Source organism: Botrytis porri, assembly GCF_014898465.1.
Source record: "Botrytis porri strain MUCL 3234 chromosome Unknown BPOR_018, whole genome shotgun sequence".
NCBI lineage: Eukaryota > Fungi > Ascomycota > Leotiomycetes > Helotiales > Sclerotiniaceae > Botrytis > Botrytis porri.
In genome coordinates, this window is record NW_024066092.1 from 424,103 (window position 1) to 442,452 (window position 18,350).

The 18,350-nt window shown below is 41.1% G+C and overlaps 5 protein-coding genes across 5 annotated transcripts; 2 read left to right on the top strand and 3 right to left on the bottom strand.

The window, feature by feature from the left end:
* Window positions 1–303: 303 nt before the first annotated feature.
* On the top strand, window positions 304–1,929 carry EAF01_010883 (uncharacterized protein; the record flags this gene model as incomplete). The annotated part of the gene is made up of 3 exons (XM_038919140.1): window positions 304–759; window positions 814–1,628; window positions 1,731–1,929. The coding sequence occupies 3 exons, from the start codon at window positions 304–306 to the stop codon at window positions 1,927–1,929; spliced, it is 1,470 nt and encodes a 489-aa protein (XP_038765423.1).
* A 555-nt stretch (window positions 1,930–2,484) lies between these two features.
* EAF01_010884 (uncharacterized protein) lies at window positions 2,485–4,440 on the bottom strand (the record flags this gene model as incomplete). Its single annotated transcript, XM_038919141.1, has 2 exons — window positions 2,485–4,358; window positions 4,431–4,440. 2 exons carry the CDS (start codon window positions 4,438–4,440, stop codon window positions 2,485–2,487), a joined length of 1,884 nt encoding a protein of 627 aa, XP_038765424.1.
* Window positions 4,441–5,231: 791 nt separating this feature from the next.
* Window positions 5,232–7,576, top strand: EAF01_010885 (uncharacterized protein; the record flags this gene model as incomplete). The annotated part of the gene is made up of 8 exons (XM_038919142.1): window positions 5,232–5,236; window positions 5,338–5,474; window positions 5,529–6,088; window positions 6,148–6,315; window positions 6,365–6,744; window positions 6,791–7,076; window positions 7,143–7,416; window positions 7,488–7,576. 8 exons carry the CDS (start codon window positions 5,232–5,234, stop codon window positions 7,574–7,576), a joined length of 1,899 nt encoding a protein of 632 aa, XP_038765425.1.
* Window positions 7,577–8,693: 1,117 nt separating this feature from the next.
* On the bottom strand, window positions 8,694–9,870 carry EAF01_010886 (uncharacterized protein; the record flags this gene model as incomplete). Its single annotated transcript, XM_038919143.1, has 2 exons — window positions 8,694–9,809; window positions 9,862–9,870. The coding sequence occupies 2 exons, from the start codon at window positions 9,868–9,870 to the stop codon at window positions 8,694–8,696; spliced, it is 1,125 nt and encodes a 374-aa protein (XP_038765426.1).
* Window positions 9,871–12,631: 2,761 nt separating this feature from the next.
* EAF01_010887 (uncharacterized protein) lies at window positions 12,632–14,173 on the bottom strand (the record flags this gene model as incomplete). Its single annotated transcript, XM_038919144.1, has 1 exon — window positions 12,632–14,173. The coding sequence occupies one exon, from the start codon at window positions 14,171–14,173 to the stop codon at window positions 12,632–12,634; it is 1,542 nt and encodes a 513-aa protein (XP_038765427.1).
* Between the last annotated feature and the right edge of the window lie 4,177 nt (window positions 14,174–18,350).

Genomic DNA, 18,350 nt, shown 5'->3' on the forward strand with positions numbered 1-18,350 from the left:
GTGTTTGAGATTCGTGTTTTATTGAAGAAAGGAAAGGAAGGTCGAGAACAAAGATTGTAGGTAAGCTTAGAGGTAAGACAGACCACCAGGATCCAAAAATGACGGGCGGCCAGAATTTAGCCTTGCCGGCCTCGCGTTCACACTAGTGCCTGGAATACCAAAAGTAGCTCAGAGCTTCATAGGTAAATACAAATCGCATAGCAACAACTAAACCTTTTCCTTCTTCCAAAACGTATCAAATCACAAAATCGACTCCCCTCTCTATACTCATTGTCCATCTCATATCACAATATATCTGTCAAGATGGGTTCCGATCCTCAATACGCAAAGTATCCTCTCCTCCCAATCGCCCAACACATCTTCACCATTACAAACCCATCCGCTGCCAAAGCAACCCAACAAACATCTTTGAAAAGCCTTCAAGATGCAATTGCCGAACATAAGATGGCTCCTCTTTACAGATACTTGGCACATCCACAGGATGGTATTTTGAACGATGCTGGAGTGACTTCCTCAAATACATCGAGCAGTGTTGGTAGAAAGCCAAGTGCGGCTGGATTGGTGGCGAGCAAGAACTCAATACCAAAAGTCGATTTACCGTGGGATGAAGCTTTGTATCAAAAATTAACAAAGGAAAATGAAGAGGAGCTGGAGGGGTTCAAGAAGGAAGAGGAAGAAGCAGCTGAAAAGGCTGGAGATACTGAAGTACAAGCTGCAAGAGGAAAGCGGGCAGAGTTTTGGGCTAGAGTTGGAGACAAGGTATGTAAATCTATGGCGAGGGTGCGTATTGGTTTTAATGCAGAGAATTAATAGGACCGTGCAATTGCTGCGTACGAAGAAATATTCGAAAAAACTGGTGTTTTGGGAACTAAGATTGATCTCGTCCTCGCCATTATTCGCATGGGATTATTCTACGGCGACAAGTTATTAGTCAAGAAGCACGTTGACCGCGCAAAGGCTTTAGTAGAAAGTGGTGGAGACTGGGATCGTCGAAATAGATTAAAGGCATACACTGGACTCTACCTTTTGACTGTCAGGTCATACAACCTCGCCGCACCACTCCTCTTAGACAGTCTCTCCACTTTCACCAGTTACGAACTCTGCTCATACTCATCCCTCGTCGTATACTCGGTTCTCGCCGGCTCAGTCTCACTCAAACGCGTTGACTTCAAATCCAAAGTCGTCGATGCCCCAGAAATCAAAGCCATTCTTGGAGATGGAGAAGATAAACTTTTAGCATTGTCAGGAGCTATCTCCGCCGGTCCTGGTGCTGATGAAGAGATGCAAGATATTACATCAGCAACTCCTACCGCTACCAAAACCGCAGTAAACCTCACCACCCTCGGCACAGGCACAGATGTTCAAGAAGCAGAGGCAGCACTCGATTTCTCTCCTTTGGCTCAACTCGTTTCAAGTCTATACACAGGTAGCTACCGTTCATTCTTCGGGGCCCTCGCTGCTGTCGAAGTCAACTTCCTTACTCAAGATCGTTACCTCTATGAGCACCGTGGTTGGTTTGTCAGAGAAATGCGTTTGAGAGCCTACCAACAACTTCTTCAAAGTTACCGAGTTGTAGGTCTCGAGAGCATGGCAAATGATTTCGGTGTTTCAGTAGATTTCCTTGATCGGTATGTTTTCAATCCTCCTTTCACTACTCCCCCCCCCCCCCAAATTACTAGTCTCACTTGACTTTATTAATGGAATTAACTAACATCACACCCCTCCAATAGTGACTTGGCGAAATTTATTGCTGCAGACCGTATCCCATGTACCATTGACCGCGTCACTGGCAAGGGCATCATCGAAACCAACAGGCCCGACGACAAGAATAAGCAATACAATGATGTTGTCAAGCAAGGTGATCAGCTGATTACCAAATTGCAGAAATATGGACAGGCGGTTAGATTGAGGGGGAGTGAGAGAGCCTAAGATTTTGAAAGCTCCAGCTGAAGTAGGCGAAGATGGTGGTGAAAAGGAGAGAGGCAAAGAAATACCAGAGATGAACTTGCATGCATGCATAATACATACATTTTTGTAAGATTAAGATAATCATACAATGGCACAGAATGAATTATGAATGAGAATGTGAGGATGAAGGTGACTGATGTGTATGACTGTCATGGTATTTTGAATTTTCTACTACAGTGATTTCAACATGAGACAGCTTACTTTCTTTTCGACCTTTGGGTGGGTACTGGCACTGCGAAGGATAGGCGTTTTTATTTTTTAATCTTAAAAAAGGCCCAATGGTCTCCGCTCCCCTTTCCAAAATATTTCATGACATCGACTCGATTGAGCTGAACTGGATTGGGTATCATTTATTCTCGCGAGCTTGCTACACATAACTAGCTTTAACACGTTTTCCCTGCTCTATATCGTACCTATTCTTTTTATCCTTCCAAGATTCTCGTTCAGCCCAGAGAAGATAATTTTCCACGTCTCAGCCTTCAAGGTCCCACCATCTCGATCCCGATCCCCATCTCTCTACCCAACATACCAGGTCCTCCTCCAAATCATGCCCGCTGCCACAAGCGCACAGGCCGTAGCTCCAAGAGCAATCCATACTCCCGTTCTATCTGGTGCTTCCTCCTCACTCTTCGGAAAAGCTTTCGATGGATCCGTTGCGGCTTCTGCTAATGTAACGAAGAGCTCGCTGATACTATGCCACGTGACACTTACATGCACTGGTGCATTCATATTCATGAGGTGAGCATATTCATCTGGTTGTTTTTCGCATCTCTGGGTTGTTTTGTCGAGGTCTGCTTTGAGGGCTGTGCAGATGGAGGGGAGAGATGAGAGGGCGGGGTACTTTTTATGGAGGTTGATGATATGGGAGAAAGAGTCTGGGTCGGAGGAATCGTAGGCGTAGCAGAGGAGATCGCAGGCGTCGAGTTTGGCTTGGTTTTCGAGGATGGCGGGTTCGAGTTGGCCGAGTTCTTCGAGTATTAGATAACATTGCTTACCTCCGGGTAGTTCGACGCTGTTGACCGCGACACGGGGCTTGATAGTGGGGCGGTAGAGGTGATCGAAGGGACGATTGAGGAAGGCGTCGAGAATGGAAGATTTACCCGACGAAGAGGCACCGAGAACATAGCAAAGAACTACGTTGCGCTCGGTACGAACAGGTCGGCGACGTCTTTTGCGAGGTTTGGTAATTTTCAGAGCGGTGGTTGTGGAGGGTTTCCCAGGGGTGGGTTCAAAACCAAGGTAGGCTATGTATGAGAGAGTAGTGGCGGGGCTGACAAATGTGGTCATAGACCATTGTGCAAGCCAACCTTGAAGGGTTATGTGGCCAGCTTCATTGCGGACTGTAGAAGCTGGGAAGTTTGATTCGAGCCAGTGTGATGGTAGACCGGGAGTAGGTGCGAATAGGGCATTTAATTCGTTGTCGTTTAGACCTCCATCGTTGTCTTTGTCGAATAATAGAAAGAGATCGACGAAAAATCGATAACCAGCGGGACTGAGTTCTGCAGAAGCAAATTCTGGTATATCTAATTTAGGATGAAGGAAACTATCTTTCAAACTTAGACTATCTGTGTAATGATATTTCCGTAAAATAATCCATATAGTCTCGTGCCTACCCTTCTCCGCAAATATCTTGTTGAGCTGAATGAACCCTTTTTGATCAATGCCCCTCTCCATATTAGAACTTGGGGAAGCTCTACTGATTGAGATCTTTATGTTTTCGAGATCAGTTGGAGCCAATGGCTTTTCAAAACACTTGACTTGAAAGTCCTGCATTTCTTGATCATTCAAGTATCCATCCTGATCTTTGTCGTTCAAATAAAATATCCTATTTAGAGCTGCAACACACGCAGGTTTCAAAATTCCCTCCTTGGAGTCAAAAAGTGGTGCAATTGGATGTGTAACAGCTTTTTGACAAAGGAAGAACACCTCATTGACATTGTGATGTTCCCTAGCACTCGTCCGTATGCATGAATCTATCTCCTTGAACTCTGCCATAACTGGTAACATCTCATCCTCTACCACTTGTGCTGTGTTCCCATTTGTAGTCGAGTCCGATTTATTGGCGCATAGTACTACCGGCACATTCACACCCAACGAGCGGAAGTATGGCATCCAAAATAGAGCCACTCTCTCATAGCTGTAATGATCCGAGTATACCAAGAGGATAACATTTGATTTTCTTATTTCTTTCCGTAGTGTATTGCGTTCTTGGGGTTCTGCAGAGGTATCGACAATTGTTGTGGTAACATTTTCGGGAGTTCCAATGCTTGGAGGAATGGTGATCTGAGGAAGAACTGATTGAATTTTGTTCGTAACAAATACATCTTTAACTAGTGATGTGATGAGACTCGATTTCCCAGTCCCATCGTCCCCGCAGACACATATCCGTACTAGTATATCCATAGCAGTCAGCATAGATTGAAGAATGTAGAAAGCTTCTAGAGGGAGGTATGATAGCTAACCTGTAGCCATATTTATATGTAGCCTTGGGCTGTTACACTTTCATCCTTGTTTCACGCCGTCGGCGCTGTACTCAAGCTGGCAAGCACTATACGGTGTAGATACAGCACTCGCGCTTGTCGTATTCTTTTGATGGTGGAATAGAACTCGTGGCTCAATAAGTGTTGATTGATTAATGTGTAACTTACTTGTACGAGTGTATGTGATTGATTGTTTGTTCAAAGACTCCGTACGAAGGTACAGGTACTCGGACAATCAGATCCGAGAGGTTGTTTTCCGGACTATCAGCACTACTTCTGTCCTAGGAGATGAATACGTTCTCCACGTTTAATATTTAGGTTTATGGCGACGTTGACATGCTCCGTGCCATGCTTGATGAATAGGTAATAATAGGCATAGGATAATGGATGAAGTCCTCTTTAGATAAAGCTTGGAATGCCTTTCCAATCTCTTGCACCATTCCATCTCTACCACATTTCCGACGGATTGAATTGGACTTTTCGTGACTACCATCTACCTGTTTTATATACACAATCATCCGATCTTTTGGTACAATCATTCACACACTCACGATCCCTTCATTAAACAGATCTTCAGGGTGACAATACAAGCATCTTACCCCACACTTTTGTTCCTGCAGCCCCCAATAATATCTTCAAACATTCAACTGGTTGTTCGTGAGGAAACTCAACTATTGACACCTTCCTTTCTCATTCGGCTTACAAGCTCGTCATCATAGTCTTTAGCCTTAGATTAGTTTGATTCTAGTCCACTGATTTTCGCTCCAAAATACTATAGCCGTCATGTTGTAAGTGTCGCATTCGAATTTATCCAGAGTACAGCAAATGAACTCGTGCCAAAATTACCGATGGGTGTCGCATTGTGTCGCATGGCTAACGATGAACATAGTGTGTTACCACCACCGCCGCGGTATCCATCGCAGGCAGCGTACAATCTCGCTGTTCAAAATGGAATGGCTATGCCAATGGTAGAGACAAATAATCTGCTTAAGCATCCCGAGGGGCTCCAATTGCTTGCCGGCGAAGGTGAGGTCCCATTTGCAGGATTCCAGGCACTCAATGCTGAGATCATTTTTATAGGGACATACCTGCTGCAGGATGACCTGCATCTTGCGACACCCCCTCATCATCCATCCGACACTCCAGTCATGAACCCAAATCCATTATCTACGACACCGCAAGCTGCAACTGCTGGAACCAAACTTTCTCTCCTATCATTCAGCACGAAACCTTACGCGTCTCCTTTATACAAGCTCGATACCAACAAAAGTTCCCGGACGGGATTGGCTCAATCCAGTATACAAGAACACCCATATGAGAATCGTAATTCTTCGGAGGCACCTGGGAGTAGTGATGGTGGAGGAACTTCGGTCAATGGCAGTGCGAGAGCTGCTACATCCATAGGGTCCGCACCGGCGTTTGGGGAGGGAAATTCATTGTTGTCGTTGACGACTAAAGATACTGGGAAACGTCGCAAACCAAAGAGTGGTATTTTGAAGAGTAATTCTTCATTTATTTCACGATGTATTGTCAATGAAAATGTGGTCAAGAGGCTACAAGATCGTCCAATTGATGGGTACTTTGGGTTCGCCAATATTAATAGAGCTTTTCAGTGGCTGGATTTGTCTTCTCCAAACAAAGTAAGTTCTGTCGCGATCATTGGATATCCTAGAGTATCAAATGCTCATGATCACAACAGCAAGGTCAATTACTCAAAATTCTGTTCACTAAGGCCCATTGCCTTTGTCATGATGTCAATCAGGTCACCAAAAGTCCAAACCATATAGATATTATAATGGGGTTTTCCACTGGCGAAATCATCTGGTTTGAGCCTTTCACCCAGAGATATTCACGGTTGAATAAAAATGTAAGCACTAATTCCTGAGGGAGTCTATACGAAATTCTAACAACGTCAGTGTGTTATAAATTCAACGCCCGTCACACAAATCAGGTGGATTCCTGGTTCCGAGAATCTATTTCTAGCATCTCATATGGACGGCTCTTTGGTTGCTTACGACAAGGAGAAAGATGATGCAGCTTTCGTGCCAGAAGAGGCCGGACCCAATGGCAATGGCAGTGTACCAAGTGAAGAAAATCTGGACCCAACTTCCATGCCAAAAGCCAAACTTCAGATCGATAAATCAGTGCATTCAAAAAATCAAAAGTTCAATCCAGTTTCATTTTGGAAGCTTTCCAACCAGCCCATCAACAGTTTCGCTTTCTCGCCTGACAACAGACATTTGGCTGTCGTGTCAGAAAATGGTACTTTGCGAGTTATTGACTATTTGAAAGAGCAGTAAGCAAATCCCATCTCATCACATTTTCAATACTAATTCGCTTAGACTACTCGATATTTACAACAGCTATTTTGGTGGCTTGACTTGCGTTTGCTGGTCACCTGATGGCAAGTATGTCCTTTCTGGCGGTCAGGATGATCTCGTATCTATATGGTCAATGGCAGATTCTGCCATCATAGCTCGCTGCACTGGTCATACATCTTGGGTAACAGATGTAGCCTTTGATCCATGGCGTTGCGACGACCGAAATTATCGTTTCGGTAGTGTGGGCGAAGATGGTAAACTCCTATTATGGGATTTCAGTGTTGGAATGTTGCATCGTCCTAAAGCCGTAAGCCCTCACTCTTTCATATTGTCAGTGGCTCATGGAGCATATGTTGACTAACGCAAAAATCAGGCCTCTGTTCGTCAAAGAGGTAGTATATCTTCCCGAATGCCAAGCTCCCTTTCAAGGGTTGAAACGCAGGGCACAACAGCGACTGCCGGTCGATTTCGCTCAAACTCAAACCTTTCCTACGCCGAGGGCCGATCAGAGGCCACAATAGATCATCCAGTAGAACCAAGAGCCAAGATTTCTATTTTACCCGCCGTGTGCACGAAAATTGTTGCTGATGATCCACTGTGTTCTTTGGCATTTACGGAAGAGCATATTATTACTAGCGATAAAATTGGTATGTCTTCTCTTCATACGCTTATCTTCAGGACCATGCTTTGTAGGATCACTGAGCTAATCACGAACTAGGACACATTCGCACTTGGAACAGACCAAAGGATCACGACGATAGGGCTGATGAGGATGCTGATGTAGTGCCACCATCTCAGACCTCGTGAATGAACGATTGTAAGTAAGTAGTGAGGATTAAGTAGTTGTATGTTGTTTTGCAGAGTAGCGGTATCAAGCTTGTAACTAAAGCTGAACTTGGAGTTGTGGCGAGCTTGGAGAAGGGGTTCTACATAATAATCGGCGCAATCTCCTGGATGATAATCAAGACGTCATTAGATGTTTTCAGGGAATATACAGAGAATAATAAAATGAATACCCAGGTAGTATGTGTATGTGATTTTTTCACTGTCTAATAAGTAGGTATTTGATGCGACGTCCTATGATTAAAGCAGCGAGATGTGGTGGCTGGAAAAGGTGGCTTGCCGCTAATTCGCTCAGTGGCCCTTCATCCCATCTCAGATTCCAGAATTCGTTGAGGAACGTTTGATCAGCTCAGGCTATTTCTCTCTTTCTTCCTCCGTTGAACAATAACAGATTTCGCAACATGGAATCATATTCTTCCACAAGCCCAAGAAAACACTTCATCTTACGGTTGGGAATCTTGTCGAAAGGGAAGCAAGCAAGCATTTGTATTGTAAGTGAAGCAGATGGCTGTTATCAAATCTACAAGATCTGTTGGAGTCACTAATGTACTTGGAGAGAAGGCTACATTTTCGTCTTTTCATTCCTGTACGAATTTTGAGACGGAACCTCGAGATGCAGTAAAGTAAATCGGAATATGCACGATAACAATGAGATAATCGAGAAATTAGATTACATTTTCTAAGCCTAAGGGGATTAAGGAAGTTAAAAAAAAATAAGACTAAACACGTCCAAAACGAGACACTTCAAGAGCCCAACCTCTAACGTCAGCTTCGTCTTCCACATGATGGATGAGAATCTCATAATTGCATTGTTTGGAAAAGCCATTGTATTTTTGCATTCGCTTTGAGAACTTGCTACTGTATGTGTCTACTATGGAAAAGAGATAGCTAATTCCTCGCGATGCCAGCGAAGACTCGATTACTCTTCGATGGCTTTAATAGCTCGCTGTTTACGCGGATGCTCTAACGCCTTTTGGAGACGTGGGGTGGTTCAAAGGAACTTCCATCAACTGACATCTTTCGATTTCTGCAAGTGTGTGAAAAGCAGTCGCTCGATAAGAGAAGATGAATTCGATTCAACTTATATAAGTTTAGATTTCCTCCATTCTGGCACACTCTTTATGAAAGCCTTCATTTCCCTCTCTAGCTTAGTCACATTCTTACAAAAGGATGTGTTTGGCTTATTGTACTGTCTGCAGTTTTTGATGATCAACTTGACATCTTCCACGAAAGCTTTGGGTGTATCGTATAGACCCTCATCTAGCTTTTGCTGCATGGTCTGCAAATCCATCGGATGCTTGACTACTGTATAATAGTCTTCGACTTGCTTCACATCAACAGGTTCGAGGAAAGGCCAGGCATGCTTCCCCTGCTTCAAATGATTTAAGAAATCCTGGAGTGGATTGAGGAGGGGTGTCGGTTCTTTCTCGCGTGATAGTTCGTCCATTTCTGGTGCCCAGCCAGATTGACGAATGCCAGGAACAGTGTAAGGGTCGATTGGGCCAACAATTCCTCGAGCCCATTGCGCGGGAGGATGATGTAGAACCTTGCTTTTGTTGTTGGCAGCCATTGTGGCGATCAAGTATTCTTTCTGCTTACGAAGCATTCGAGCCGCTTCGACATAGCGCATTCTTGGGAGCAAGGTGCACTGCATAAGTTCCGATTTGATATAGTCCTTTATGACACCCGCCCATTTGCGTTCTTCCAACTGAATGTCTTTGGTAAAGCCTTGCCTCTGGAAGAAACCAACAGCAGTAAGATCGGCATATCCGAGAATTTCCATCACTGTTTCCTTATAAGAGTATTTGATCTCGTCTTTGAAATGATTCATCATGTGCGCCCCATACCCCCCTCCCTGTTTGTTCGCACTAACAACAACGTAAACCATTTCGACAAACCCACGGTTCTCGAAAACACGATAACAAACCCCACCAATGACAGTCTCCAATTTTTCAAAAGTTTGAACAATGCCCCCTTTCAATTTTTCATTGATTGGTCTCTGCGATTTCTGTATCATGACTAGAGTTTTGTGGCTTGCATCAAGAACTGTTCTGGCGATATACGCTGTGTTCATCTCCGCCAGTCCCTTTCGAACTACTTGTTGAAATTTTGTGAGAAGGACAAAATTCTCTGGACTTCCATCATTCACTACAGTTCGAAATTCGATAATGCCATCTCGTTCAGCCATAACAGCATCCTTCAAACCTATCAGTTTTAATACTTTCTTAAGGATAAAGGGTTAAACTCACACTATCCATATTTGCTGGTATTTGACAAACTTGAAAAATATTTGTTCAATATTAGATGAATGGGTTGCGAGAATCTGGTTGCAAATTTGACTTTGTTAACATCAGATGTGGAATAGAGTGAACACATGTGAAGTCTTTTGAACAAACAAATAGCTTGATGTAGCTATTAATATATAAAGGAAGATGACCGAACCAAGTTAATTTCTCTTGGGATTATCGAACGATAGTACGGTCATTGAGTCAAGTCTTGTGTAACAAGATGCACTAGCATCTTTATATTCACTCTCGTACGGTTTGATCAAGTTCATACGCTTGTTGACTGTATGGCTCTTGTGGATTGATATACAGAGATTAGGTGAACCTACCTTCTTGCGTGTGAAAAATGATACTGTGTATAACGATGATTCTGCGTCGTCTTCACATTTGTTGACATGAGCAAAGATTTTTGTAGTTTCAAGATTGATTATTGTAGTAAAGATACAAGAAAGAAGGTTTGAATAACCTTGAGTGAACTTGGATAAAAGGAAGGCGCGTGGGGAGTTGGCGAATCAAATTGAAAATGGGAATGGGGAGGAACCAGGGAGGTACCTACTTCAAAATGATAAATGCTTGTTCACATGGAAAGATTATTCAACTATCCATGACATTCATTCAAGCAGCATAGTCAATGTATAAGTGTCGCGTGGCAGCTGGGAACTTTCTGAACTTTCTATGCTATATAGATGCTATCGCTGCAGGAGCAAGTGAATCTTTTGAATGGATCATCTAAATTACATGTAAATGATAGTATCTTATCATATCTTAATGTGCCTCAAGAACTCAACTTGAGTGATCAAAAACACTCTTACAATACTCATCGCTCGAGTGTTCATCTATTAAGCACTAGTGTTATCAAATCGCTTCATTTCTCTCGCCTTTCTAGCACAATCTGCCTATGACGTCATTGATTTGTTCACCATTTCCTAAGATTTCAATGTTCCATCTTTCACATGTACAATCGTCTATTATCGCAGCAGTGGATAATGTATCGACCTCTTTCGTTGATTCATCTCCGGTTTCTTGTTTGTGTGGAGATATTGGGGCAATTTTGTAACCATGCTGAGGAGCTCATTTTGTCGGTAAATCTGCTGATCAACGTCTTGGAGTATTTTTAGGGAAGCGATGATGTTTGTTTAGGTATATTGTTATAATAGATAATTTATACGTTGTATGCAATAGTCAGCAGGTGAACGGAGTGGTAATACATGTTTGTATTGTCCATATATCTATCACATCGTTTTCCTCACTTGAACTCAGGAGATCGATTCTAGTGGTGCGGATACAATAAAGCTGTATAGGATTCCTATAGAATTGTCTATATCTTAGAGGCCTATCTATCTCCATTCTTGTAGTAATTGCGGCATTTCTTCTTGACAAATTAGCTATGATATCGAAGTTCCTTTAATTCCTGTACAGAGATTCGTCTGCTTTAATAGAAACTTCGGGTAATCCATTCAGATAGACGCATTTGCTTGCAAAGTTATAATCAGTGTAGGCAATAGTATACTATAGTAAAACGGTGGCGCGTATGAAGCTTTTGATATGATAGATAGTATGTGTTGGAGAAATATAAACTTATTGCTGTATATATTACTTAAACGGGTATATACGAAGATATATGGTAGAATTGAAATATAAAAACTTAAAAATTAAAATTAATCTCAATAAAGTCTAGATAAGTGAAAGAATATTTTCAAAATGTTTAAATTCGTGAAAATAATATAATAATATCGATATTTATATTTAAAGATATCAAAAAGATTAAAATATTCGATAATATTAATGGTTTTTATAAAATCTAAAGATAACCTTAAATCCGTATATTTTGGCTTATTTAATATTAATAAGAGATTTGTATTCCTGTATTTTATTAGTAGTATTTAATATTAGGATAATATTGAATATCTTTAGTAGTATTGAATTCTATATTATATACGTATGTATTTCGAAAAAAATCGATACGTATTATCAAACTAACCCGTATACGAATTACGGGAAATATTATTGCCTATACTGGTTATAATACACTTTATATCTAATCTGATCTCTATTTTAAACTCTATTTTGAGTTCTTCATAACTTAGTTTAATCTTCTTGTTCAAACTTTTGACTTGCAGTGTAGAAATCAATTGATGGAACTATCACATGTATTTTGTTTTGTAGAAGTACTTTTTGGATATCCTGTTTTCTAGACAAATTCCCCTGACTTCGTAGGTGTAAGAACCGGGCTATTCTTGTTTAAACTAATTCTTGGTGAAGAAGACAAGTTTTGTTATACATGCTTCGCCTACGCCTATCAACTCATCGCACGTATCTTTGCTATCTCCACTCCACATGAATTCATATGTTCTAGCAACACCATCAGAGATTGAAGAAAGACTTCTGTATCATGATAGACATTTAGAGAGTTGACTTTGATGAAATTCATTTTTGATTATTCTGATCCCGATAACAATATTTTGAGACTAATTTCTCAACAAATAGAATCAAATAATAAACCCCCTTGCACACCTAAAGAATTCCGAAGCTGGAGACGTCCTTGTATAAGAAGATGTTTTGTTGAAGTTATATTAGTTTAGGATCGAAGAGATCACATGTGAAAGGAGAATCCAATCCAAAGAGAATGATTTTAACGAAAACAGGAATCCAAATCATTGAGGAAACGACAATTTCAAAATCTGTCAGCCTCCAGCCATGTATAGAGGAGTACTTGCTAGTCACCAATCTTGATTCAAAAAGTGGTCGGCTTTGTCAACACTCGATACTCGACGTAATCTTCTCCATCTATATTCAAAAGCTGTGGGGGTCCAACATGTTTCCCCTCGAATATACCATTCTGTCTTCTCGTGTATTTGATGTCATCGTGTATCTTGACATTATCGTTAGACAAAGAGCTGCTACTCGCAGAAGGCTCTGGACGTGTAGAGGTGACTGGCTGCTGAGTCTTCGCTTCCTGTTGAGCTTCCCATGTTTTGTTCAATTTGGTCATCGACTTTGCGAGTTGTCGCTCAGCCGACGATTTTCTTTGGGGGGCAGATTGGTCTCCCAGAGTACAGTCGACAGAAATATTATTTGCTCGCTGCGGATGTGGCGGCTGCTTTCCATCTGCTATCTTTCCTCTCGATATCTCCCGGTGTCTGATAGATTGTTCAATTTCGGGATCGGGATTGGAAACATCGTAGCTAGAGCCGTTTCGATCTGACGGATATCGTGATGCCACAGCAACCTTGGCCAGTCTGACTGCGTTGAGTTGCTGGCTGCGCGAATCACGATCACCACCTTCCAGTATTTCTCTTTGACGAATAAGAATATACTGTTCAACTTCCGGGCGCTTCAGCTTAGACAAATGCTCCTCAAGCACAATCTTTTCGTATCGGGTTTGATAGTTTCCAATGCCCAGCGGAAAATTGCCTAACACGAAACGCCCATCACGAGTAGATTTTCGAATCATGAACCTGAATTTACGATTGCCATTGGTAACGGTACCAAATACTGCGTGTTTGTCTTTTTTATTCACCTGGTTTGAGTCCGCCCAAAATCCAAGAAGAATTTCTGGTTTAGGCGATGTTTGAATGTCATTGACTTTAGCAGAAACATCATCGTCAAAGTCATGGGATTCACGCGAAAGCCCATCTGATTGTTTTTGATTTTCTTGTGACTTGAAAATGACGTAGTCTTTGATTTGATCGGGAGTCTTTGTATTTAGATAAGGATCAAAGGCGATCTTTTGGAATTTGACCCAGCAGCCGTAAGCTCCTGGAGAAATAGCCAGAGACTTGCTGTGTTGACGATTTGTTCCGTAGATCCTGAACCGAAGTCGTTCTCGATCATCGATAAATCCATGGACGATATGTTTGTCGTGGTCGTCAAGTTGCTCTGAGTCCTTCCAAGTACCAACAATGACACCACGGAATTTTGAGACCGAATTTGTGGGAGTTAGCTTAGTTCGCTTTGGACCGGGTATTTTGATGCTCCAGATGCCTTCGTCATAGTTAACCGATGGACGATTTCGTTTCGGGTAAGATGAGACCGTGATCACTTCCTCAGCCGTGCCGTGTCTGGCAGATCTTTCCTCTACCTCTTTATCTTCGTTAAGTTCGTCATCAGAATCTGAATAAATATCAGTAGACTTGATGTTACTAGAACCGGAAGTAGTTTGAGAAGGCTTGGGTAAATTGATAACAGGAGGAACACTCGTAATACTTTGGAGAGTATCACTTTTCATTGCCATTGATTTTGCGATTTGTCCATCCTCTTTCGGTCGATCGTTCATCTTTTGGCGGGTATATGATCTCAGTATGCTATGAATGAATGGCATTAGCATCGATTCAAAACTTGAATTCTCGACATTCAGTTCAAATTGTACAAACAGACACGAGACAACGCTGTTTGCTGAGATTCAAAGTGTAATTCTAAACACCGATGTGTCCTACGAACAAACGGGTATACACATACACAAGTTGAATAATGATTAACGCAAGTAATTGATGCGATAGTACACAGGCTGACTATTGATGATAGTATTCTTCAGAGGCTATGCACAAAGTTCATACTTATGAGCAAAAGAGAGATAATGAAATACACGATAAAGTGTTATTATGAAGTTGTCCGCAGGAAAAAAAACTCACAGAGAAGTTCGCGAGTAACTCTGATGCCAAAATGAACCTTAGGGTTGGTTGTTGATGAGCCTTTGTACAATTGCTTAAGATGATTCTGGAAATTGAACGATTGAAAAACTTGAGAATAAAATGAAAAGAGGGGAAAAGAAGAGGAGAGTAGAAAAGATGTGATGAAACAATTTGCATTTGCTAATCCCTACTGTCTGGCCGTGCAAACCGGTCAATTATTCATTGGTCCTGAATATATTTGATGGAAAGGTGTGATAGGCTAATCGCGAAATAATGATAGATGCTAGCTTATTAGTCTCGCTTGCCTGCATACCAAATTTCAGCCCATGTCAGGATGAAAGACCATCTACTTCGATTTCTTCTCAAATCTTGAAGGGCATCCCCTAATTCGACGCTGTACTTAGATGCTCTTCTCAGTATTAGAATTATTTTAAGAATAAATCTCCTTCATGCTTAGTTTTAAAGTAAGAGTAAAACTTGAATTAAAAAGCTACTTTAACGGAAACTTTCGTATTAATCTATATGTAGCTGAAAGAGTAACTGCGTATCTGCAAGCAGCCGCCTTAGGCCCTAATCTCGGCTGAATACTACAAGCCTTCAAATAAGAGTGATAGCAGCTAGTCTTTTACGAGTATAGATGAGTTGATTCTCAACAAAATTATTGTTGGGCAAGGGAGAGTTAGATAGAATATCATTTTTTTGGTTCTAATCGTTTTGAAAGTTGGCTTGTATATACGTATTCTTCGATTTGCTTCTCTATCTTTTGTTTGTCTTATTGGTGAGTGGACAGGTGATGAGATTGAGGAACAAAGGTACGTTTCGGAAGATGTGCCTGTAAATGCGGTTATTCTATCTCGATAGTCTTTATGTTTCAATGACATTTACGATGCGTCTGTTGTAAGAATAGATTTTGAGATTGTATTTCAATATCCAATTCGATACTCGTGTTTGTAATGTATGGATTTGATATTTTTCTGGTGAGTATCATCGGTATGATAATTAATTTTTTGCATAAATATGTCGTTAGGCAGGTATCGCTTGTTTTCTTTCGCTACTGAATTAATCAGTTGCTCTGTTTGCTTGGCGTTTAGTCATTAGACATAGGTACAGCATCTCCTAACAAAAATGAGTCACGTATTTTCAATATGACGAAGTTTACAAACCGTAGTTCGAAGTTGATAGCCTCGTTCCTTGAAGCTTTCTTACTACAGAATTGAGCATTTTCACATAAAGTGAGATGAGATAGATTATATAAGAAGATCAACCTTATAGAATGTTCTCATTCTCTGAAGCAACTTCCGACTATTAGGTTGTGAAAAGATGATACACATTTATTTTCAACACAAGCATCATATCCCAACCATTTAAGTTCTCTTTTAAAACGGACTCACTTTTGTTAAAACATAACGCTTGAGATAATCGTCGCCATCTATTTGTATAATGCTGGGTCATGAAACATGCTTACCCTAAAACATACCGTTATATCTCTTCGAATACTCAATCTCATCGTAGACTATCATCTAATGTTGGCGTTGGGCTTTGAGTTGGGACGCTCGTAGAAGTGAAACCACTCCAGGGCATACAAGTGAGCCGGATGTACTGTTGGAGTTAGCTGCATCATGTAAAATATGCGTTTGACTTGCCGATGACGTTGGTATATTAATCGAGGATATCTGGGTGGAAGAAGCAGCAGGGATTGAATTTGACAGCAAAGCAATGAGTAAGGTTGTTGCATTAGCAAAGAATGAAATAGCAGCCGATTTTCCACTTCCTGAAATTGATGATAGACAATCCAGATTTTTCTTTTTATGATCGATTTCTCTTTTTTTGATGTCTCTCAAGATTGACGGAATCTTGCCTTGTGCCGAGTATTCTCGAAAGAGTTCGAGGCTTGATAAATTTTGTCCTGGCGCGATATGACTGGAGTGACCGTGGTCATATTGGCTTCTTGGTAAGCCATAGATTCAAATTTATGAACCGTTTCTTAAGCTTCCTGAATGGCCCTGAGATCATCTACACCTGAAAGCTCGATATTTATTTCCGACTTTAACATCTTCCCTTCGCTCCATGGCACTCAATGGTCTGAGGTGAAGATAGCATCTAATGCGGGCTTCTGACAACAAAATGCCACGATGCTGTTGTGTACTAGGGAGAGGGCACTTTAGAACAACACCTTGTGTGTTCCGATTGTGCACAACGTATTTAAGTACACCGGTCTCGTTGATGGTTGCGCCAAAGACATTTTCGTTACTAGTAGGGCCAAATCCAGAGGAGCCTCAACAGATATCTATTTCTTTGGGTATCTTGCGACTGCATTGGCTAGCAGCAATATTTTCGATTGAGGTTTTGTCATTGTAGTCTATCTTTCATAGTTTCTTGACTAATAAAATCGATGACTTTGAGACGAAACAAACCTGTTTCTCTGAAAATCAGTCGCTGCAAGACTTTCTCTTGGGAAAAATTGCGATGGAATTGTCTGAAAAGGCGGGAAGCAGGAACTTACCAAGAGAAATTATGATTCATCGAAATACTATGAATTCAACGATATTGCAACAATGAACACTTAAAAGAAAGTGGTCCGGCATATAACTATTATCAAGCGAGCACTTACTTTTAATATCAGAATGCCCTCTACCCGGGAAAAAGATTTAATAATCACCCTTTTTGTGGCTCTCGTATATCCTAATGTATCGAATTGACCCCGAATAAGTTATCAAATCAAATAGCCAAACCGAAAGGACCCTGACATCAGAAACGAGTGTAGTAACACCGCGAGTTGAATGACAACTGATACATGCGGGGGATCTCAATTCCAGGAATAAAGATAGGGGCACCTTGTTGAGCGCGGCTAGCTGCAGTGCGCCTTGAAACCTCAGATGAGCGAAATGTTGAGAATATATACTAGGTAGTTTCTTGGTATACATAATGACAAGTAACATCCATCTGTTAAGTGATTATCCCAATGAATGACTTCCTGAGTAATGATATATCATACGATGATAACTTCGAATAGTAACATAATATATTTCATGAGTTGATATCCCGCCTAGTATTCTAATTGGTCCTTTTTATCTAAACTAGGATTCTTGATTTCCCACTCTTTACTTTCTTCAAAAGTGTCATTACTTCAATCTTTAGAAAATCTAAGAAAGCAACTGAGAATTCAAGACATTCAACAGATTTGAAAATAAAGTTGTTGGGAAAATCTAAAAAATTGGAGAAGAGCCTTACAAATCCCAACGCTGGATGGCGTACAACCGGACCTTCTTCATTTGACCAAGTCATTGTGGACCCAAAAGACATCAATTCTACGTTCGCGAGTTGGCGATTTTTTTGATTAAATTTTCGTTAATCGTGGATCCATTATCTTGGAATATTCCTCTTCTGGATTTGACATACCCCATAGTATACTACCTCCCTATACCACCTCCTTTATTTCGTTCCTCTTGAGTATAGATTATATAGCGAATAGTGTAAGAGTAGACTAAGAGCTTCATTTCAGCACTATTCCACTGTATACAACGCTCAGTAAAGCAATATTACTGATAAAAGCTGATGATTTTACAGAGGCCAAGTCCCATTGAACGAAACGAAATATAGTGACTGAATATTATATACCATGTAGATATAAGTTCTTAGCTTCTAAAATATTTACATACTTCTGGAAAGCTTCAAGGCAAAAAGAAGAGAAGAACCTATGACAGTCTGTCGATTATCTACAATATATCGCAGTCATCGCTATCATGATGTTTAACCAAACGCAAGATACCTTCGCATCAAAGCCTCAGATAAGCGAGCGGTTGTATGATGAGTAACCGATTT